Genomic DNA, 24,522 nt, shown 5'->3' on the forward strand with positions numbered 1-24,522 from the left:
GTGAAAAGGTGATAAGGACCAACTTTTAAAGAATGATGCACTATACAAAACAACATAACATTTCACAGTTGGACAAAACTGATGCAACAAACAAGGCATCATGCACATAAGTCGTGCACAAAATTCAAAACTGCAAATATTTCAACTGTACATTTACCCTTGGATTCTGTATATGGCAACTAAAGTTGCAGGTGCAGATTTGGCCACACGGCCAAATTATGTGTGCAACTTGATTGTTTAACAAACCAATCAGTGCTGATAGTTGGCCACTAACAAGCGGCACTAGTTAAAATATTTGATCGCAACTTTCTAAGCATATTCTATAAGGTGGTTGCGTAAATTCTAATACAAGGATTTCAAAAGGGGGCTCGACCATGGGAAAGGCAGGAGTATGTCATGGATGTTCCTAAAAATTATGCACACTGTTGTAGAATATGCCTGATCTGTGCAGAGTTTACAGTAGAACACTAAATCTGACCCAGGCTTAAAGAAACCTCAATGAATAGACATTCAAAACAAAACAAAAAACAGGTTTCTAAACCAACCCAAAAGTTGTTGTTCAGTTGAGAGAGAGGGTCTCAGAGATCCTGCAACGTTCAATAATTGAACGCCTAGAAGGTAATGCAGGTAGGATTTTCTTTCATCGACCCTCTACTCTCACTCATGATTTAAAGCTTGTTAATTAAAATGTAAATCAATGTCCAATAAATAAATAAATAGAGCACTTATCTTAAACTCTGTATGGTAAAGTGCCTCTTAATGATGTTCAGGGCGATGCAGTGGTAAACCCCAATGATGGCCCAACGGGGCCCATTTCGCCACTCGTCGGTGGCTTCTTCGGGGTTTTTTTTGGCAAACTGCAATATATAAATGAATTCAATGATTACCAAAAACAACTTTTAAATTTTAATCGTTGAATAATGTAGTACTTACTGTTGTCAGTTCAAACAACTATTTGCTTGAAAATGGTGCTTGTGGATAAAAGACGCCAGCGCATGCGTGTTAAATACGCTGTCAGCTGAGAAAGCTGCGCTCCCATTGGAGGAAAATAAGTGAAAAAAAGAGACCGAGCCCACCCACTCTGATCTCATGAAAAATGCCTACGTAGGCATAAACAACTTTTGATCGGCTAAGCCCACCACCACTGATGTTATAAAAATTAATCCAATAAATGAGTGTCAGGGAGATGTAAAACAAAAATGAATGTATCAGAAAAATGTTTTCCAACTGATATTCATATTCAATCCATATAGTGTCAAAGTGTTCAGTCTGTGAATCCATCTGGCCTCTCTCTGAAGCAGTTTTTTATGGCAATCTCCACCTTTAATATTCGGTGGTTCTTTGTCAATGCACCAACACCGAAGTTGACTGAAAGTGTGTTTAAAAAGCTGACAATGTTCAACAATGGGGGCATTGGTGAAACCACATTTGAGGTTAGATGTATGCTTGCAAATTCTAATGCGGAATGGACGGATCGATTTGCCAACATACAGTTTTGAGCATGGACAAAGAATGACATAAATGATGTAACTTGAGTCGCACGTCAAAAAATGTCTGATGGAATATGTTTTATTGTTAGATGGATTTACAAATTCCTTGATTTGTCTAGTTGACGTGCAAATACTACATTTACCGCATTTATAGAAATCATTGGGTAAAATATTGCGTTGCTCTGCTGCTTGCAAGGTGAAGAGTGCTGGACACAGGATGTCTCCTTTAGACTCCATTTTTTTCCATGCTGACTTTTTTTCAGCGCCATATATAGAATTTATCCCTTAATGTCCTTTTCAGAAAAAAATCTTGATTGTTTTCACCACTGAATAATGAGCAGGCTGCAACCCCCCCCCCCCCCCCCGAGAATGGTACATGACACAGGAGCTGATACACTTCCCCCTCCCCATCCGCACTCGCAATTTCACATAATCGTGATTTTTTTGGGAAGGAGGGAGGGGGGAAAAAAACCCCCATATTTTTGCCTTCTCCCTGGCATCCCGGCCTTACCTGGTGGTCTAGCGGGCTTTCGGGGCAGGAGCAATCTTCTTACGCTCCTGCCTGTGTAGATTGCCAATAGGAAATGGCTGCTGTGAGTTCCCATAGTCTCTCGAGACTACGACAGGAACTCCCCACAGCCATTTCCTATTAGCGATCTACACGGGGCAGGAGCGTAGGAAGATCGCTCCTGCTTCGAAAGCCCGCTAGACCACCAGGTAAGGCCAGGATGCTGGGGGAAGGCAGGAGGGAGGCGAGGGTGGGTCAGAGCCAGATATTCACGGTATTTCCCTATTCACGGTCCGGCTCTGCCCCTATCCCTCACGAATAACGAGGGAGATGTGTAGTACCTTATAGTCTAATGATCTATTGATAAACCTTTGGGGATAAGAGTCAACTTCCTAATTAAATAAATCTGTTATAATGTACCTAGCATATTGCTACAGATGAACACAGCAAACCCCTGTTGAAGTTGTATTTCCAAAATATGCTAAAACTTTTTTACGCAGTCATAAAATACCACAGATTTTCCTGGCACATACTCTTGCAAAAGTGCTGGTACAACAGTGTGTGATATCCAATGTAACGGCTACAGAAAATGCCCAAAGTTATTGGATTTGCAACTTTCCTTGTTGCATTGGAAAATTGGGTGGAGTGTTTTTAGGGCTGTCCACTTTTGCCTCTCACTAGAAGTTTAAAATCAACAATGCCTTCTTTTCACAGTTGGGAGTTTTGCCAGCTTAATGCAGACTGTAAATGGAGGCGCCGAGGACGATGCTGACAGCATGCATGTAGAGACAGACTCTGCTGATGTTTCAGGTGGGGCTGGACAGTTACCTCTTAGCTGCAACAGCCCTCAAATGACTGAGGAGACCCAGCTTCAGGAGAGTGGCTTTGTTGGATCTAAAGAAATTGATATCTGTACAGTGTCTCCAATGGAGACCCCCTGCCGTTGCATAAATCAGTATGCCTTTTATTTCTGAAACTCCTCTAGTGCAATTGCTTACATTTTGCACATTGTTATTCAGTGTCTTGGAAACTGTTGTACTACTGTAATGCCTATGATGTCTTTTCATAAGTAGTTATGTAAGAGATTAGGGGTGTGGGTATGTGTGTAGAATTTTGTTACCAGTATTAAAGGGGATAAAGTGTAATGATTGTGGATCTTAGTGCCCTGCTCAGTACTTAAACATAAAGCTTCTATTTTATGTGCCTTGTTGCAAATTACAAATAAGTTACAATTCGGCAGCTCAAACGAATAGTTTCTGTATTTAGAATTTTATTTAATTCTAGTGATACCCATTACACGTTCTACATAATATAAATGTATATACATTTTTAAGCATGCCATAATTTTAAATGTTCCAAAATGCAATACAGTTAACTAAGTTCAGATTTTTTCGACACTGTCGCATGCATGGGTTGCCTTTCTTTAAATTGTGCATCCCAGGTTCTGCTCTAGCTCCAAAAATGTGCAATAAAACCATGCTTCATATTAGTTATAAATAGACTGTTCTGACTGAGCTAGAAATGCAAACGAGCACCGGGAAAAAGCTGCTGGGAACAACAACTGAAAAAAAATAAAAAGTAGATTTTTAAAGAGTTGCAGAGAGTTTTAATTTGCACATGATCCTAAAATGGACTTTTGCACACTTATTTTTTTTTTTCTGTTCTCTTCTGCTGGGTATCCCTTTGAGAGACATCTTAAAATGTACACATGTTTATGTTGAGGATTTCTCATTAGTGCAAATGGAGCATGTTTTATTACTTTGTGTAGACAGGGCAAATAAAGCATTATGGGAGTTCTCACTGCCAGTGGCTTCAATTCATAGCATACTATTTTACAATACAGGGTGCCCACAAAAACACTCCTTGATTTTAAATGGTTACAAAATCAAAACTTATTGGACTATGTTTATAAATAAGATGACAGCAAATACAGGTCCCAAAAATCATAGTTAGCAAGATCATACACAATCGCTTGCACTTTCACCCTTATAAGCTGCAATTGGTGCAGAAGTTACAAACAACCTTCAGATAATTCAATGTGAAAAATGACCAGGTGTTCCTCAAGTGGCCCCCGAGATCACTGGACATTACTGTTTGTGACTTTTTCCTTTGGGGTACGTACCTCCCACTACCCACAAATATGGATGATCTGCAGGAATGTATCACTGAAGCTATAAATGCGATCACGCCGGGTATGCTTCAGAGAGTCTAGTCCAAGCTCGATTATCGCATCAATGTTTGCTGAGTAACAGATGGGGCACCCATCGAGTGTATATAATCAACAGATACCATATGAAACTTTATGAGTTGATGAAACTGTAGCCTCAAAGGTGAAAGAATAAATTTTGGTTTTGTAACCATTTAAAATCAAGGAGTGTTTTTGTGAGCACCCTGTAGAATATAATACTTATCTTATACGAGTATTCCATCTTTCACAGTCATTTGGTTCATTATGATTTTTATAAATTTAGATTTTGAATGCACTATGTTTGATGAAATTCTGATGAATGAAATTGCAGGGAAGTTTGCATATTGTGTGGGTGAGGGGGGGAGAAGAGGAAATCTGTACCAAAATGAGTAAATGTAGAAAAAAAGGGGGGGGGGGGAAGAATTGTGCAGAGTTTTCCAACCAGATTATCTGACAGGTATGTTTGCGACATACATTCCAGCAGATTGCACCAGTTATTTAAATGACAAGAATTGGCCTCTATCTTTCTGTGGTGTTAGAGATGTAAAAGCAGAATTTTCAGAGGGGCTCTGAAGAAGTTGCAAGTACTGCAGTGTGTTGCAAAGCTTGGAAAGATTTATTTTCAAGTTTCCGTAGGGTGTAAGTCATCCACCAGTAACTGCATTTAAGCCACAGAGACCTGTAATACCTTGGGGGTAATATTTCATTTAGTGGCATTTTGTTGAAATTACTGTAAATATCTCCTAGGGCATCCTGATTTATTTTTAAACCTTGCTTTATTATTATTCTTGGCAACTTCATTTCTATGATCAGCAAATGGGGGTGACTATCTATTCCACGTCCTTAATGGAATATTCAGTACTCTTATAACTCCCTGAAACTTTGAGAACTGTGGATATCAGGATTGTAAGGAGACAAGAGCAATTGAAACCAACCAACCACCCCCTCCCCCTTGAAAATTTGTTTTATCTGTGTTCAAAAATGGTTTTAAAACTTAGCAAGTTTAATAGTACATATAAAGTTGAAGCTAGTCAAAATACTGAATTGCCTATTATTGACTCTGAAAACCCAGTTAATCTCATATGTCTTAAGGAAAAAAAGTCAGACTAATGTTTTAGTACCAATAAGGCATTACCATGATAGAATTTTGTGTGGTAAATGTCCTGAGTTATGAGCAATTTTTGTATGTCCCAAAAATCTCTTTTTGCAGGACACCTCAGGGGCGATATGATAGTTATATAAAATACTGAGTAGAGTGGAACAAGTAGATGTAAATTGCTTGTTTATGCTTTCCAAAAATACTAGGACTAGAGGCCATGCGGTGAAGCTACTAAATAGTAGATTTAAAATAAACCGGAGAAAATATTTCTTTACTTAATGGGTAATTAAACACCGGAATTCCTTGCCGGAGAATGTAGTGAAAGCAGTTAACTTAGCAGGGTTTAAAATAAGTTTGGCTAATTTCCTAAAAGAGAAGTCCATTAGTCATTGTCAAGAAGAAGTTGGGGGAAATCCATTGCTTATTTCTAGGATAAGCAGCATAAAATCTGTTTTTCTAGTTGGGAACTTGCCAGGTACTTGTGACCTGTGTTGGCCACTGTTTGAAACATGATACTTGGCAAATAACAATAAACTGTTTAAGCCTCTCATGAGCAACTTTAGACCCGTCTGGAAAAATCCATATCCTTTGGCATTAAAAAAGCACAGATGCTCTTCTAAAATAATCTCATGGCTAATGTAAGTCCTGCTCAAATGCAAAAGTTACCAACAATGTTGCTCTTTCAACAATATTTCCAGTTGATCTCAAAACACCAGAAGAGACCAAACTATCAAAAAGAGGTAGCTGCTTCCACTTCAGTTTCTGACTGTTGAACTTTCCTTCCTGTCTGTAAAAATATGACCACATCACCAACGCCTACCTAGATTCACATTGGCTACCGATTAGAGCCAGAATTCAATTCAAACTGTACTGTCTAATCTTCAAAGTATTCAACGGTACTGCACCTGCCTATCTAAACGATCGCCTAAACCGTAACCTTCCACCCAGAATAAGAAGAACACTGACACCATTCTCATACCCACCACTCAATGGCACTCATCGTAAAAAGCTTTATGATAACCTCATAGCAACGCATGCAGCAAAACTCGAACCCTCCATCACTAGATTGTTAACCTCAACATCTGACTTCAAAGCATTCCGTAAAGAAATCAAAACGCTGCTATTCAAAAAGTATATACAATCTACCTAATCTCCCTCTCCTCTTCCACCGACCAGGTTTGCTCACTCCCTGGCACCATACCCTCAATCGACCAAAAATATATAAAAAAATAATAATAAATAAATAAATTAAAATACCTGGAACCTAATTCATCCTACCGAAACCGATTACCTACCAACGTATGGAAACAGACTATTTGATATGTATAGTAATGTAACCTGATTTATCTTCCATTGTTATTATGTCTACACACTCATTCTGTCATTAAGTCTATACCCTCGATCTGTATTCTCCAATGTCATGTACCCTCCTGGAAATGTCCAGCTCTCTTCTTATGTAATCCGCTTTGAACCGCAAGGCACAAACGGAATAAAAATCACTAATGTAATGTAAATGTAAAAAGAGCACCTTATTAATGGGAGGTAGAGATTCACTAGATAATCCCAGCACTTCAGATAAATATTGTTTAAACACATTCAAAGGTGAAATCATCTCGCATTTAGGATGACTTGAAAAGTTCTCCAGTTGCTCCACTTTCCTATGTAACACCTCTTTATCTTTTAAATCAACATAGATTATGTGTCTTTAATTTTCATAACATCTCCCTTCAAAGAGACAAGTATGGGCTAGATTCACTAAAGATAGCAACTCAATTGCTGTTGGCCAATTTTCCAACAGTGATTGAATCACTGTCAAGTTTGCATGCAAATGATTTGCACGCAAACCCACTGACTTAGTCGCTCAATGAGCGACTGACACATGCACAGAACCCTAACAGTACAGGGGAAGCAGCCTCCTGTCACTGCTGTCAGTCCTTCTGCTTTTTTTTTAATGGAACAGATGTTCTGCGTGAATTAAACATGCACCATCTGTCCCATTAAAAAAGCTTTCCCACCCCGAACCCCAAAAAGATAGCAGGAGTGAAGCCCACTCCCTCCTGTCAGGAAAGACCTCTCCCCTACCCTCCTACCCTGAAGAAAAAGGCAGGAGGGATGCCTACTCCCTCCCCGGAAAAAAACTGCAGTAGGGATGCCCACTCCCTCCTGCCAGGAAAAACCTTCTCCCCCCCCCCCGAAGAAAAAGACAGAAGGGATACCCACTCCCTTCTGCCACCAGAGGCCCCCATCCCCCTCCAGGCCCCCGTGCCCCATATCTTAAAGTTGGGAACAGGAGGTACTGACAACACCACCTGCTCCTCCTCTCTTTGCGACGACACTGGGCCTTAGGCCCTGATTGGTTCAAACATCTCGCGCTCCTCCCTTGGGGAGGAGCCTGAGGCGTCTGAGCCAATCAGGGACTTCCTTAGGAAGGAGCCTAAGGAAGTCCACTGATTTCCTATATCTTTAAATTTCTTGGCATTGGATTTACAAGTCTGAGCCAAGGCTTGAACTGATTATACCATTGCAGTCACTTCAGTAGAGCATACCTATAAAGAAGCCTGCAAATCACTTGGGAGTTCTACCTTTGATGCTTCACCATTTGGTTCTGATTTATTTTCTAGATAAATTATCAGAAGTCTATGTATTCAGGGCACTATCTCTTTTTATTTCCATAGCAAAAAGTTGTGCAGTTCAAGGTTAGCAAACTGTGGACCCCTTTTACAAACTGTGGTACCGATGTTGCCATGGTAAACAAACCAAAGCCCATAGGAATTGAATGGTTTTCAGTGTGTTTACCTTATCAGCATCACTACCATGACTCTAAAAGGGGCCCTGTATTTTATACATAGAGAATAGGGCTGGAGAAAAAAAAGTAAAAGCTGCATTATTTGTATAGTATTTTTTCCTTGAAGCATAATGCACAGCTTTGTAGTCTCGAGCTATGTTCTAATTTGGTAGTTTGAGACTGATCACTGATCTGTAACTGATAGCCATAAAAAGAGCATGCAACAATTGCAAGGCAGATTCAAAATAAGTGAATCAATGTTTTGGGTTGTTTTTTTAATGCTTTTAAAAGCACAAAGACTAGGGACTAGATTGTCCAAAAAAAACAACATTATAGTAGCGATTGTAAAAAACAATTCATTCCTCAAAAAACACTCATGCAAATGAGGTTGGCGGAGAGTATCAAAGACTCGATAAATTTTCATGTGCCCATAGCTGGTTACAAGGATGGGCAGATGCGCAGAATAAACAAACAAACCCACAACAGCGGGAGAGATGCCCAATGTCTCCTGCTACCAACCAACATCCCCCTAACTCTCCTTGGCAGTGGGAGAGATACTCAATTTCTCTAACCCAACTGACATCCCCCTCCCCCCCATAGCAGGAGATTTGCCGACGACCCCCCCCCCCCTTTAACCTTATTTTCAGATGGCTGGCCGGACTTGGACACTTAGACATCCCTCCTATTAGGACGTCTAAGTGCCAACTTAGGCTGGTTTGTGGACATTTTAAAGTTTTGATTAAGAGCCCCACAGCATTTATAACCATATTTGGTTTTGTGCTTTTCAATGTGGGCATTAATAAGTTTCTGGAGCAGATTACATTTTGGCTTCTTCTTACCATGTAACGAGTAGAGAGGGGAAATCAAAATGCATCTTTTCAACAGCTGTGACATAATTAGTGGCATTACCATATTAAGCTTGATACATACCTAATAGTTTCATTGCTATCTGAGTTCTCTAAACCATCACGCTATTTTTGGATAGGTGTTTGTGGTAATATCGCACTGATCTCTCTGTAATCTTGGTTCTACAATCCTCTGAAACCTCTGTTGCCTATGTATGGTATTTTGTATGTATCTTCTCTTGCATAGATTACCAATTAAATGAAAGTTTACTGATGTTGAAGGCTAGTATCGGTATATGTTTCTTGTACATGCCTGCTCTGTACATAAACTCCAGTCTACCATTCCTTAAAAAAAAAAAAGTACAATTTAAACACACTTGTTGCACTGTTTTTCCAACTATCTATTTTAGTATAGCATGACTAGGTTTTCTCAAAAGGTATGTAAAGGTTCTCTCTGATAAAAATGATTAAATGTCATGCAGATGCTGGAACTTCCAGTGCATATCAGCATGCTGTCCTTGAAAATGACCTGAACCTCTTAAGTCTTAGGTAATTTTCAGTAGGGTAAATTCCAGTCCCATGGTTTTTGTCTTCCACCTCAAATTTGATACTGGCCAGTCCACAAATATCAGTTATTGTGCTTCTGAACAAATGAGTGGATACAATTACTCAAAAAAAAACTCAGGAAAAGGACATATATAATCAAAAGTTACTCAATCTATGCCCTAAATGGAAGAAACAGGGATCTCTGGGACACTGTAAGGCCTCACCATCACACACACACGCTTCACTCATTCGTTCACGAGTAGAAAAAGAAGTGGAGAAAAAGCCTTGGTTCAGCTTCATATGGCGAAAAAAACCTCCACTTCTTGTAAAGCAAGCAGACACAATAAGACCACTTGCACACGTGTGAGAGATAAGCAGTGGTAAAGAAAGAGGCACTGTAGCAGCCCTCAGAAAACCACCGTATAAATCAGCACGCCAAAAAGGTCATAAAATAATCGTGTGGAAAAATCTGCACCTCAGCACAACAATCACTAATATTGCTACATGAGCAGAAAAAGGCAAAAAAAACCCCCAAAACACACAAACAACTTAGCTGCCAATGAAGTCCAGGCTCTCTCCAAGGTACCCACAATCAGTGCATATACACCCGGACACCGCTGCCAATTAACCCGACGGGGAAATCTCCGTTTTGCTCTGCTGCGCCAGGGCTTTAAATCTTACTGCATCACAGGCAACAGGTCAGGACCCTCTGTGCAGAACTCACATCCAACTCCACACACGATCCACTTCTGGCGCAGAGAGACGCAGAGAGACTGTTGAACCTTGCAGTGTCCCAGAGATTCCTGTTTGTTCCATGTAGGGCAGGGGTGTCAAAGTCCTTCCTCGAGGGCCGCAATCCAGTTGGATTTTCAGGATTTCCCCAATGAATATGCATGAGATGTATTAGCATACAATGAAAGCAGTGCATGCAAATAGATCTCATGCATATTCATTGGGGAAATCCTGAAAACCCGACTGGATTGCGGCCCTCGAGGAGGGACTTTGACACCCTTGATATAGGGCATAGATTGAGTAACTTTTGGATCCAATTACCCCATAAGCTTATTCCTCCGGTTGTGTTGAAGTGCTAAAAATAACTATTGTCTCTAGAACACTTACATCACAGTGCATATTACCACCTGCGCAGTAGTCTTTCAACCTGTTTTTCACTGTGACATTCTACTACAGTTTTTGTATGTGCATGTACATTTTCTTTTAACCATTCTGCTCTTTATGCAAAGATTAATTCACTGAACTTTTTTATTGTAATGACTTTAACGTGATTAATGGATTACTGAAGATCTTTGAACTGTAACTCAAACTGTGCTGTGTTCATTATGGGAAAAATTTTGTTAAGATAATTTTGTTTCAAGTATAGAAAATGGTATATTAGAAAGTAGAATATACTATATCATCCACCCCTATCTCTCCCGATAACTCTATCTTCTAACTATAGGTGGGTAAATAGCCTCAGAATTAGGGTAACTGCTTTGTTATGTATATAAATAGCAGCACATTTCACTAGTTTCAATTATAGGCTATACCACCTCCTCCCTCATTTTATATCTATGTATATAGTGGAAAACACATTGAAAGTATATTAATTTTAGTTGCTGTGTTATAATATTAGAAAGGCCAGTAATGGAAATATTAGAGAGATTGGTTACAGTGAATTTTCCTTGATTCTCATCTTTTGTGACAGGTGTATTTCTTGATGCAGATATGAAAAATGGCAACTCCCTAGTGAGTAGATTAACAAATGGATATCCCAGCAATGGACATTTGGACTTCAGCTTCAGCGCACAGCAGGGTGAAATGGAAACAAGCACTGAGAAGTGTTTGACTCTGGGACCATCGCAGAACGGACTCATCAGTTGGATGACTCCAGAACTATCCATAGGTGGAAGCAAAGCATCTCCCAGTTCATACCACAGTGTCTTTGAAGAAGCCGAAAAAGGCAGTCATACTTCAGATATGTGTGGGTCCTTGCACCTGAATGGAAGCCCGAGCAGTTGTTTCCCTCACAGGCCTTCCTTGGTGGAGGATCCTGGAGAGAGTTTGCACTATGGACATTTCCATGGGTTTGGTGACACTGCAGAAAGTATGCCTGACCTAAACAGTGTTGTTGAGCATTCCAACTCTGTTCAGGTTGAGCAGAAATATGATATTGCAGTTTTAAGCACACTTCATCTTTATCATGGTTCTTAAAAAAGCTGTATGCCACCTTACCCCCTCCCTTAACCACCGCCACCACTTTGACTTGCAATGTACTTGAAAATCACAAGCTTGTGCACTGCTAATTTTTTAAAGATAAGCTCAGTGCACATTAACTGCTCACATATTTGAAAGAAGCTAGCTCCAGCACATATCTTTCTGCTAAATTTAGGAAAATTATATTTGAACAGTTGGTATACTTTTTATTTTAAAAGTAGATCAGTTTCCTCTAATTATGCATGAGGCTTATGTAGTGATACGTAGCAGCCTATATAACCTTTTTCTTCTTTGAAAACACATTTTCATATTATCCATAAAGTTGTTAAATGTAATCCTACATGTTACTGTAACGCTGCAGAAATATGCTGAGCAAGTTGTTTTGGTTTTCCTTAAATGAGTTGTAACTAATACTATGTTTTGCCTTTGATCAGTCTAGATTTTGATGAACGCTTATTGAAATGAATACATTTTCAGTGCAAAATTTATTTTTAACTGAAATGTTTATTTTTTAATATTTTTGATTAAAGATATAGTAACGATTTTCTGTAAATCTGATATTATCTAAGATTTGAAAGAAAAATTGATGTTTTTCCCCCCAGAAGTTTCTTAAATGATTTGTGACATGGTGCGCTAGTTGGTTAGGTTGACAGAAGATCAGGTGTCTACTGAATCTGATCAGCTAAATGAAACTTTTTATAACACTGAAAGTTATAATTCTGATATAACTAAAAGCATAAAAATATTTGAGTTACATTTAAAGTTCATGTAAATTGTACAGTATCTTTTTTTATTCAGATTCTTGCTTTCTAATACTAGGAGTAGGTTGATTAAGTAGGAAGTATATGCAGGATAATGGAGGTAAAATAATGTTATCTTTAACTAGATATTTCACCGTATGTCTTAGTGTTCAAAATTTGGGTCATCATTTTCATTGTGCATTATGCAATTAGGATCCATCCATCAATACATAAAAAGTAGTTTATGTTCAGGGATGTTTGTCACCCTGCATGCAAATGGACATCAATACAGAGTCGAGAAACATCAGCTCACCACCAAAATAGCCTTTTATGTTTGCATGAAGTGGTGGCATGGAGCACCCTAACTGCAGAGGAGACCATGGCATTGTAGGTCATAATATGAACAAAAAACAATTACATGTGTTAACGGCTGTGATGTGTTAACGGCAGTGTCCATAAGCCATGTAGTGCTGGAGGAACAGGGCTTTGTAGTTGGTGAGGAGGCCTGACCTCACCAATGCAGTAGAGATACATTGAGCAATGGTGCAACTGGCAGGGAGACCAGGTTACAATTTACAACCCACCATCCTGGATTTTTTAGCTACTGATGGACTTTACCATTAAATATTAAAACTAGGTTCAAATATTTGTATTGGAGGGGTCCTGTATAAAAGTATAATAATGGTGTTTATATATTGTCGGTAAAAGTAATTAGAAGTTTTACAAAAATATAGCTTTATTGAAATTGCATGCTAAAATTTGATTGTACTGTGCATTCACTGTAAGTTATTATGTGACCTGAAAATGAATGCTGAAAAATGTTTAGACCTTGAAGCGATATACCTCTGAATTCACAGGAGAGGTGTCCCCCACTAAGATTCAGTATTTCTACCTGCCATCTTAAATTGTTCTACTGTGCTTATACTGTAAGTTACTTTTTTTATTTTTATTTTTTTAGAAAGGGGTGGGTGGAGAACATTGTATTGCCAGCACTGATGTCAGCTTAATTTTGTTTTAATAACAATGTGCTTTGTTATATGTTCAACTTGTTATACTTCCATGTTGATGTGGGAAACAAAGTGAACAAAAAGAAAAAGAAACCTTAATTGTATTAATAGTTCACTTGTTTCTAATGTTTTGGTTGCAAATTTTGCAATGTCTAAGCTGGCAGGTATGCATGTAGCCTACCCTTTGTTGTTTAAAAAAAAGTGGAAATAAAAAAAATTCACTACATGTGGAGTTTGTTGCATGGCTTTTTTGTATGCTATTTCTAGAACAAGGCATGATGAATGCTACGGAACTCGGGAAGCTTTTATAGAGCCATAGCAATAATTTTATTTTATTGCATCATTTTCAGTAAAGAATAATAGGTAAATGGATGGTTGGCCTCTAAATTGTACACTTCAATAATAGTTCAAGCAGGTACTTCATTTGCAAGTCAACCAGACTGTAACATCATCAATCATAGTAATTGAACATTCTTGATAGCTAAGAAGTTGTGGAACGGTAGACCATGCTATAATAAAATATTCATGGAAAGTGGGGACAGATGCATGGAACAGCCTCATAGTGGAAACAAAAAAACACCTGGGATAAGCATAGAGGATCCCTCAGATGTAACATAGTGAGGGGAAAGCCAGATATTAACTAGGGTCTATGGAACAGGACCAGGAATGAAACTCCCCTTTTACTAAGCCGTGGTGGAGATTTCTACCATGGCCTGGAGCGTTGGAGCAACATCGGAACATTTAGTGTTCCGGGATGCAGTAGAAACCTCTACAGTGGTTTAGTAAAAGAGGGCCAAAGTTAGGCAAACTAGATGAATCTAGTGCTCCTTTGTTGCTGTCAGAATCCATATGACTTCTGTCACTCCTTATAATCTTGGGCAAGTCACTTAACCCTCTTGTCTCAAGAATAAACTGACTGACTAATGTTCAGCCAACAGCAGTCAGCTTTTTTTTTTTTTTTTTAATGATAACTGCTGGGGCTGATACAAATCCAGGTATTCAACATTAGGCCAAATCTGGTTGCTGATGATGCCCATCCAGGTTATTGCCAACCACTGGAAGTTATCCAGAGGCCACCAACATTTACAGTTGGTCCCTGGGATAGGTTAGGTTAGGTGCAATCAACTCTTGTTTGAGTCCTAGTGACTTGATAATGATCAAGTTTTCATGGCAGAATAAAGAAGTAATTGCCATGCCTTCTGCACAGTATATATTCGATATTGACACTGTTGTCGCCTCAGCACTGTTCATCTGCTGCTGCCCAGATGGGTGGTACATCGTTAGTCTGACATTGCTGAAACCTGTCCACCTTGAGAGGCTCTGCTGGTAGTGAAACTACCGATGGCACAGCTTTCAGCTTCACAGATGTGTAAAAGCCCCAGTGGCATGACAAGCCCATGTGCCATAGGTGTCAGAACAGGGGCAACCACAAGGGCTATGGTCTCCCCAAAAATTGCAGGTAGTAACAGGGCCAACGAGGATCCTGTGGGAATAGAAACACCAACTCCTCTCCCCCCCCCCCATGCGTCTACCTTGAATTTCTTGTAACAGTTGCCAGGTGGCATATCCGATTCACAGCGTTGCTTTTCTGCTGGTCCCTGCGTCTTCTCTCCACTGCAGCTCACCTCAGCAGAAACAAGAAGTTGTCAGGGCAGGCTGTAGTGGAGAGAAGACGCAGGGACCGGCAGCAGAGCAACGCTGTGAATCTGTTATGCCACCTGGCAACTTTTACAAGAAATTAAAGGTAGACGCATGGGGGGGGGGGGGGGAGTAGATGTAGGGGAAGGGACGCAGCATAGAGCCAACCACTGGGTACACTGGCTAGCAGCAAGATACCACTTCTACCAGAGTGCCGCCTAGAAATAAGGACCCTCCCGAGACATTTCAAATTTGGGGGAGGGGTAGAAGTTAGAGAGGGAGTGATATAGGTCTGGGAGAAGGGAGAGATGTGAAACTCAGGAATGGGGTAAGGGGCAGAAGGGGAAGGGAGAGATGGATGACTCGGAGAGCAGAGGAGGGAGAGGACAGGGAAAGGCGGAGGGGATATAGACTTGGGGCTGGAAGGGGGTAAAGAGGAGAGATGTCAGACTTGAGAATAGGGCATGAAAGGGAAGAAAGGAGAGATGTTGCACTTATGAGCGGGAGAGAGAAAGAAGAGAAAGGAAATGAGGGTGGAATAAGCGATGAGAGGAGATGTTAGAAATGGTTGATCAATGTAGGGGGTTGTCAAGATGAGTGAGCAGAATAATGAGTATACAAGAGTAGAAATGTAAAGTGAAGCTATAGGATGAGAGAAGGAGATTAGAAAGTTGATTAGATAAAAAGTGAAAAGGAATAAAGCAATGTTTCCTCTAAGCTGCATAACTGTGCACCTTTTGATAGCAGGCCATGCAGCCAGCACACCAGGACCTCTGGACATACTCTGCTATTGCTGCCTGTGACTTTGTGAAGAAAGAAGTGCAGCTGAAAGAAAGGATAAGGCCTACTTGGATGTCTTTGAGCCGGTCAGAACACAGGTGCACACCCTTGGGAGGGGGCACAAACTTGGGACAAAGGCTGTAAGGATGGGAGGGGGTATGAACTTGGGACACAAGGGATGGAGGGAGCGCATTGGGACAGAAGGGAGGGTAGGGGCATGAACTTGGGACATAGATGGAGGGAGGGAAAGATGCTGAGGGGGAGGGAATTGAAAGGGAGAATTGTTGAAAATGGGTGTGCGTGAGAGGGTAAGAGATGATGTACATGGAGAAAGGAAGAAAGAAAAAATTATTGGACATAGAGAGGGAGAGAATTGTTGGACATGGTGGTGAGAGAGGAGTGAGGTAAAGAGAGATGAGGGAGAAATGTTGGATGTGGTGGAGGGAATGGAGGAAGGCATTGTGCTGGAGATGGGTGATATTATGAAAAATGTTGGATATGGCAGTAGAGGGAGTTGGAGAGGTGCACCCTGGATCACTCTCCCTTTCCCCACTCCCTTTGAAGCAAGAGAGAAAATGAGAGAAATAGAGATAGATGGTGGAAAGTATGAGAGAGAGGAAGTCATGTTGCGTAGGGGTAGGGAGGGGGAAAGCATTCTTTGTGTGGTTTAATTTTTGTGGTTACCATTATGTGTTGTTAATAAGATTATATTGTGCATACGAGTATATGAAAAATGAATGGAAGAAATGGTATTTACAATTAGTAAGTTTCAAGTTGATTAAAAATTTGATATACCGCTTATCAAACATAGTATTATTATTATGGGGGCGGGGTCTGAGGTGGAGCTGGGGCGGTGTCTAGGGTGGATCTTTTGCCCCTCCCCCAACAAAAAAGTGTTCCGCTGCCTATGCCATGTACTATGACTGGATATCTAGAGCTCCACCCCTGGATTGCCCCAGATTGAACCAGCCAGTGCTGAGGTGGTCAGAGCAGACATGCTGCAGCATTTGCTGTAGCACTTTCTGGTTAAGTGCCACTGAATATCTGTGTTAGATCTGGTCAGTAGGAGATAAACCAGGTGGAAGTTGATCCTTCCCAGTTCTTTTCCACTGAATAGTAACCCCTTTGATTGTAAATCATCTTGAACTAGTACTGAAAAAGTGTGAGCTAAATCCTAAACTATGCTTTACTTAGTGGTGCAACTAAAATAAGCTCTTGCTGCAAGGCAATGTTATTGGCTTCCACATGATTAGGACTGTCGCTGTATCGTTAATCATATTGGCTGAAAAGATGCTTACAGTTAGGCCCTTAGATCGGCACACCTAGCCAATCTAGATGCATAACAACTTTTGAAATTGGCACTAATAATTGAAAGTGCCATTAAAAATGATTAAAAAAATTAATTTGTCAGTAGTCACCTAACTTGGTAGGTGCCTACCACTCTAATGTAGGAATCTACACCAAAGCCCTATCCAGCAAGTAGATGTGGTTTGGAGCAGATTCAAGGTGGAGTTTGGGTGTGGATTGAATTAGGATTTAGTAGGCACAAGAAAACCCTGGCCTTTATGCACCTAAGGTTTTAATGCCTACTAGTGCCTAAGAATGCTTAGGCACTGTAAGATATGATTCAATAAATGATGCCTAGTGGTTGATTGACAACTGTGCCTAAGAATTAGCCACCATTTATAGAATCGGCCAAAATGTGTAAGCCATAATACTCGTACAACAGTAAACGTATACAGTAGAATTAATCTAATGGTCAAGGCCTGAACAAAGGCTTCACACCCAAATAGTGTTTCACAGAAATAGCTAATTGTCAATGGCTACCATACAAATTGTCTTTTTAGAAAACATTGCTATAGTCCTCAGATACTAACATAGAAACATGATGGCAGATAAAGGCCAAATGGCCCATCCAGTCTGCCCATCCACGGTAAACATTATCTCTTCCTCTCTCTAAGAGATTTCACTTGCCTATCCCAGGCTTTCTTGAATTCAGACACAGTCTCAGTCTCCACCACCTCTTCCGGGAGACTATTCCATGCATTTACCACCCCTTCTGTAAAAAAGAATTTCCTGGATTACTCCTAAGTCTATCACCTCTTAACTTCATCCTTCACCCTCTCATTCCAGAGCTTCCTTTCAAATGAGACTCGACTCATGTGCATTTACATCACACAAAACCATTTAAATATTTCTATTATATGTTTCCTCTCCCGCCTTTCCTCCAAAGTAACCAGATTGAGATCTTTAAGTCTGTCCCCATACGCCTTATGGAGAAGACCATGCACCATTTTATTAGCCTACCTCTGGACCGACTCCATCCTTTTCATATCTTTCAATATTCTAAATGAGGTCTCACCATACCTTCTTTTTCCTAGTGGCCACACCTCTCCCCTTGCACCCTAGCATCCTTCTAGCTTTTGCTGTCACCCAGTGACGTCTACGGCGAGCTATCAAAACTCAAGGTGAAGAAAGCCATGGGACCGGACAATCTGCACCCCAGGGTGCTCAGAGAGCTGTGTGACGTCCTAGCGGAACCATTAGCCGTACTCTTCAACTCTCCCTGAGTACGGAAAAAGTCCCTTTGGACTGGAAAACAGCTAATGTCATTCCTCTGCACAAAAAGGGTTGCAGGGCAGAGGCTGCGAATTACAGACCAGTGAGTCTCACTTCAATTGTGAGTAAGCTCATGGAAATGCTAATCAAACGCAAATTAGACTCTATCTTGAACGAGGAGAATCTACACAATCCCCACCAACATGGTTTCACCAAGGGTAGGTCATGCCAATCCAATCTTATCAGCTTCTTCGACTGGGTAACTAGAAAGCTGGACCAGGGAGAGTCCCTGGACGTCGTGTACCTGGACTTCAGTAAAGCTTTTGACAGCGTCCCCCACCGTAGATTATTGAACAAAATGAAATCAATGTGATTAGGTGTAACACTAACTGCATGGATCAATGACTGGCTGAGTGGTAGACTTCAGAGGGTGCTGGTTAACGGTATCCTCTCTAAAACGTCGAGGGTGACCAGTGGAGTGCCGCAGGGCTTGGTCCTGGATCCGATCCTTTTCAACATATTCATAGGAGACCTGATGCAGGGGCTTCATGGTAAAATAGCATTATTCGCCGACGATGCCAAATTATGCAACACTGTAAGTAAAAACAATTTGTCCGACAGCATGACCTGCTTTTACTGGAACATTGGGCCACGACCTGGCAGCTAGGCTTCAACGCGAAAAAATGCAAAATCATGCACCTTGGCAACAATAATCCACGCAGAACATACACACTGAATGGCAAGGCCTTGGCTAGGACTGCAGCAGAGAGGGATTTAGAGGTGATCATTAGTGAAGACATGAAAACAGCCATTCAGGTGGAAAAGGCTTCATCCAAGGCTAGATAAATGCTGGGTTGTGTCCATAGATGCTTTGTTAGCCGGAAACTGGAGGTCATAATGCCGTTGTACAGAACCATGGTGAGACTTCATCTGGAGTACTGTGTGCAATTCTGGAGGCCACACTACCACAAAGATGTGCTGAGAGTTGAGTCGGTTCAGTGCATGGCCACCAGGATGATCTTGGGCTCAAAGATTTCTCATACGTGGACCGGCTGCACAAATTTCGGCTATACTCTCTCGAAGAGCTCAGGGAGAGGGGAGACGTGATTGAGACATTTAAGTACATCACTGGTCGCATAGATGTGGAAGACGACATGTTCCTTCTCAAAGGTCCCTTGGCCACAAGAGGACATCCGCTGAAAATCAGGGGCGGGAAATTTCATGGGGATACCAGGAAGTACTTTTTCACAGAAAGAGTGGTGGACCATTGGAACGAACTCCCAGAGCAGGTGATCGTGGCCAACAGCATACAACATTTTAAGAAGAAATGGGATACCCACGTCGGATCTCTACGAGGGTAGTGTAGAGGTGATGCCACCTGTGAGCAACCCCATGGAGGGTAGTTTGGGGAGGGTTAATAGAGTGGGCAGACTTGATGGGCTATAGCCCTTTTCTGCCGTCATCTTCTATGTTTCTATGTTTCTTTTCAACCTGTTTGGCCACCTTAAGATCATTACATACAATCACACCCAAGTCCCACTCTTCTGTCATGCATATAAGTTCTTCACCCCCTAAACTGTTCTGTTATAGCAATAACTCTCAAATCTTTTTTCCTGTTCAAATCCTTTGAAGCAATCAACACTCTTTGTCTCCACTGGGAGACCTTTCCACGCATTCACCAACCTTTCTGTGAACAAGTATTTGCTAAGGTTACTTCAGAATCTATGCCCTTGTACCTTCATCATATGCCCCCTCATTCTTTTCAACTGAAAGAGACTTGTCTCATGTGCATCTCCCCTCTCTTGCCTTTCCTTCCAAATATAAATACTGAGATCTTAAAGTTTGTGCCTGTACACTTTATGATGAAGACCACTGTTCTCTGGACAGACTCCATCCCGTTTATATCTTTTTGAAGGAGCGTTCGCCAGAATTGTACACAATATTCTAAATGGGATCTCCCCAGAGTCTTAGACAGGGGCATCAATCCCTCCTTTTTTCTACTGCCCATTCTTCTCCCTATGCACCCAAACATCCTTTTAGCTTTCATCATTGCTTTTAAAACCTGTTTCACCACCTTAAGATCATCACATACTATCCGCTCCTCTTTTGAGCACAAAGTTTTTAACCCCCTAAACTGTGTCATTCCCTCAGACTTTTGCATCCCAGGTAATCTTGGCTAAATGATCTTATTACATAGTGTTACCATACGGCTTCATAAAAAAAAGAGGACGGATAGAGACATCTGGGTGTTACTTCCATTGAAAGTAATGAAAGTAAAACCTGGATGTCTCAATTTGTCCTTTTTCTGAAGCCATATAGTAACCCTATTATTACACTCATACAGTATAATCAATAAGTCTGCTAACCAATCTACTACTCGTACTATTTATTATTTCTATAGCACTGAAAGGCGTACGCAGTGCTGTACATTTTAACATACAATAGACAGCACTAAGGACATAGGAAAGAGCACTAATGACAGTCCCTGCTCTGAAGAGCTTACAATCTAATTTAGACAGGAGATTTCAGGGTTGGAGAGGTTATAGTGGGTATAGGTATCTGACAGCAGTGAAGGGGAGTTGAAGAGTTGAAAGCAGTTTCAAAAAAGTTTCTGTAAAGGCAGAACTGGTTCCAAGCATTGAAGACCTTTTCACTACTTTGCCCTCACAGAGTATATGCACCTATTTACATCTTTTTCATTTATGCATAGGTTTATGTGCAGATAGGCCTTGTTCTAGGATCCAACTTTATAAAGGTGCATAAACGCAGTGGCGTAGTAAGAGAGAGGTGGTCTGCCTCGGGTGCCATCTTACTTAGAGCGCTGGGTTGTTCAGAAAAAACTCAACTGTATGAATTGAGGTTTTTCCCATGAATTTAAAAAATTTAAAGGCCATCCTGGGGTCCTTCAAAGCCACATTTTACATAAAGCTCCATTTTTCTTAAAATTTGCTATTAATTTTGCTTAATGGAGCAAAAAAATGTCATCTCTTTTATTGAAAAAGAGCAATAAATCAGTATAGAAATAACACAGTATCCAATATGCTTATTATAACAAGTGGGGTTGGATTCCTTAGAACCCCACTAATACATACTGGATTTTACTAAATGGTGCTAGAGATTTTTCCAGTGCAATAGGTGAGACATTCTAGACAGGTGGGTAGTGTCCCCAAGGCTGCATACTATCTATAGAAGGAATCCACTCTGGATATTTTTTCTGAAGTTTCAAGTTTATTGAAAATTTGATATACCACTTATCAAATATCTAAGCCAGGGCTGCCCAAGTCCGGTCTTTGAGATTTATTGGCAGGACAGGTTTTCAGGATGTCCACAATGAATATGCATGAGAGAGATTTGCATACCATAAAAGCAGTGCAGACAAATCTCTCTCATGCAAGTTCATTGTGGTTATCCTGAAAACCTGGCCTGCCAGTAGATCTCGAGGACCGGACTTGGGCAGCCCCGATCTAAGCAATGTACATAATTAAAATTAATATAAATAGGGGTACACAATATACATGTGGATAATCACCAAGACGTACTTAAGAGATAAGAGGGAGAGATACATTAATCAATAAAAAAGTAATACATTAACCCATTACTTTTTACAAAACTGCAAAAGTGGTTTTTAGTGCAGGCTGGCAATCTTGAAAGCTCTGCGCTACTTCCGATATTCATAGAACTCTTTGAGCATTGGGAGCAACACAGAGCATTCAGTGCACCGGCCTGCACTAAAAAAAAACATAGAAACATAGAGTATGACGGCAGAAAAGGGTCGAAGGCCCAACAAGTCTGCCCACTCAAGAACCCTCCCTCTCTCGAGAAACCATCTATTAAGCTTTCTTCTTGAGTGACCCCACCTGTCTGCCCCATCATCCCTTAAAGTTGAGCGTGTTGCTGGCCTCGACTACCTGACATGGAAGACCATTCCATTGATCAATTACCCTTTCGATGAAGAAGTATTTCCTGCTGTCCCCATGAAATCTTCCTCCTCTGAGTTTTAGCAGATGCCCTCTTGTCGCCGTGGGACCGGTAAGAAAAAAGATTTCTTCCTCCACCTCAATGCGGCCCGTGATGTATTTGAATGTTTCTATCATGTCCCCCCTTTCTCTGCGCTCTTCGAGAGAATATAAGTGCAGTCTGCTCAAACATTCTTCATATGGGAGATCTTTAAGTCCTGAGACCATCCTGTTGGCCATTCACTGAATCGACTCCATTCTCTTCACATCCTTTTGATAATGTGGCCTCCAGAACTGAACACAGTACTCCACCGCTTTTATGGTTTTGCTAAAGGGGAGGGGGTTGGTAAATGAAAAACACAAATGGAGGGGTAATAAAATCTGACATGAAATAATTTAATAAAATGGTGAGAGTATGTAGATATGGTTAAAGATTAAATGCATCTTTGAATAAAAGTTATTAGATTGGATTTGAATTTATTTAAAGAAGGTACGGGGGCATTGTGTTCCATAGTGATGGAGCAGTCACAGGGAAGATTGTGCCTTTGTTGTACGTCACTGTGCTTTCTAGCTACACCTACAGTTTTTTTTCCTTCTGCACTTGTGCCAGCAGGAACATGTTGTTCTGCTCTCTCTTCATTATTTGGTGTTTTTAGTCCTTTGGGGGGGATTTTTGTGCTTGGAGCATTTTTTTTTTCAGCTTTGCCTGCATTGAGCACACCAATTTCAGTCTGTAGCTGACAGGCCAAGCCCAGTGGGTACCTATTAGCCAGCCTGCTTAATTTTCTTTGGAGCTCAGGGCTGTCCCTGAAGTTATCTCACCTACTGTTAAGCAGGAGTCAAGCGCAGGCTGTTAGACGCCCTTTGGAGGCTCGGTGGTGTCTTGCAGGGTGCCGGCTGCATCTTCTTACCTCCACCCATTCCGGTGTGCATCTATCATTCCACAGGGGTGGAGGTGCAGTAAGGCATAGGGTCTGACTGGCAGCCTGAAGATCAACATTGCAGAGGCATTCCCAGCATGAGGCAGTGATTCTCTGATCCAACTACTTTAAGAGAGCTGAGGCAGGCTGCAGCACAGTTTCACAAACAGTATAGGCTGTCATAGGGTTACCATATGACTCCAGAAAAAGGAGGATGGATTGAGACATCCAGGTTTTACTTCTGTTGCTTTCAATGGAAGTAAAACTCAGATGTCTCAATCTGTCCTCCTTTTTCTGGAGCCATTTGGTAACCCTAGGCCAGTGGTCAACAAACCATGGCTCGCAAGCCGAATGCGGCTCTTCAGCCACTTGAGTACGGCTCAGCTAGCTAGAGCAGGGGTGCCGAGCCTGCTTCCCTTCCCCGTAAAGATAAGGTGATCATACATCCTGTTTTGAACGGGACTGTCTGTTTTTAAGAACCCCTGTCCTGTTATACACACACACAGCTTTGGGACGCTGAAATGTCCTGTTTTCAGGGACAGCGTCCTGAAGCCTGCCCCCACCCGGACCGTCCCCTGCTGATGCTGCCTACCGCCGCTTCAACCCCCCCCCCCACCCCCGGTCTGCCACCGCTACCGGCTGCCGCCTGCCACAACTAAAGAGAAGGAAGGTTCAGGCCCACTGGCCCACAAACCTTCCTGACGTCAATTCTGACATCTGAGAGGAAGTTCCAGGCCAGCCCATCGCTGCCTAGCTGGCCCGGAACTTCCTCTCTGATGTCAGAATTGACGTCAGGAAGAAGGTTTGTGGGCCTACACCTGGACCTTCCTTTGCTTTAGTTGCGGTGGGCGGCAGCAGCGGCGGACTGGGGGGTGTATGTTTAAAGCGGTGGTAGGCAGCAGCAGCGGGGGCTGGTACGAGGGGCAGGCTTCGGCACAGGAGGGAGGGAAGGAGGCAAGCAAGCTGGCTTTAGAGCGGCAGGGAGGGAGGAAGGCTGGCTAGCTTCAGGGGAGGAGGGTGGAACAAAGGCTGGAAGGCAGTGAGGGGGTACATAGGAAGGAGCACTAAGGACATGGGAAGGGGCACTAAGGACATGGGAAGGAGGCAATAAGGACATAGGAAGGGGCACTAAGGACATGGGAAGGAGGCACTGGGGGCACTAAGGACATAGGAAGAAGGCACTGGGGGCACTAAGGACATGGGAAGGGGCACTAAGGACATAGGAAGTAGCACTGGGGGCACTAAGGACA

General features: G+C 41.6%; 1 protein-coding gene across 2 annotated transcripts in view; it reads left to right on the forward strand.

Moving 5' to 3' along the window:
* The window catches only part of ANKRD10 (ankyrin repeat domain 10), a 226,293-nt gene extending 212,648 nt beyond the window's left edge, over positions 1 to 13,645 (forward strand). Inside the window, exons 5-6 of one of the 2 annotated variants that reach the window (XM_033948976.1) lie at positions 2,713 to 2,808; positions 11,182 to 13,645. In XM_033948976.1, coding sequence (XP_033804867.1) covers positions 2,713 to 2,808; positions 11,182 to 11,669 — 584 coding nt within the window. In that variant the 3' untranslated portion in view covers positions 11,670 to 13,645. Of the gene's footprint in view, positions 1 to 2,712; positions 2,809 to 11,163 lie in introns of both variants that reach the window. The other variant, XM_033948975.1, reaches the window with a different exon arrangement.
* Positions 13,646 to 24,522: the final 10,877 nt, after the last annotated feature.

The sequence above is a fragment of the Geotrypetes seraphini genome, chromosome 6, assembly GCF_902459505.1.
Source record: "Geotrypetes seraphini chromosome 6, aGeoSer1.1, whole genome shotgun sequence".
In the NCBI taxonomy this organism is placed as follows: domain Eukaryota; kingdom Metazoa; phylum Chordata; class Amphibia; order Gymnophiona; family Dermophiidae; genus Geotrypetes; species Geotrypetes seraphini.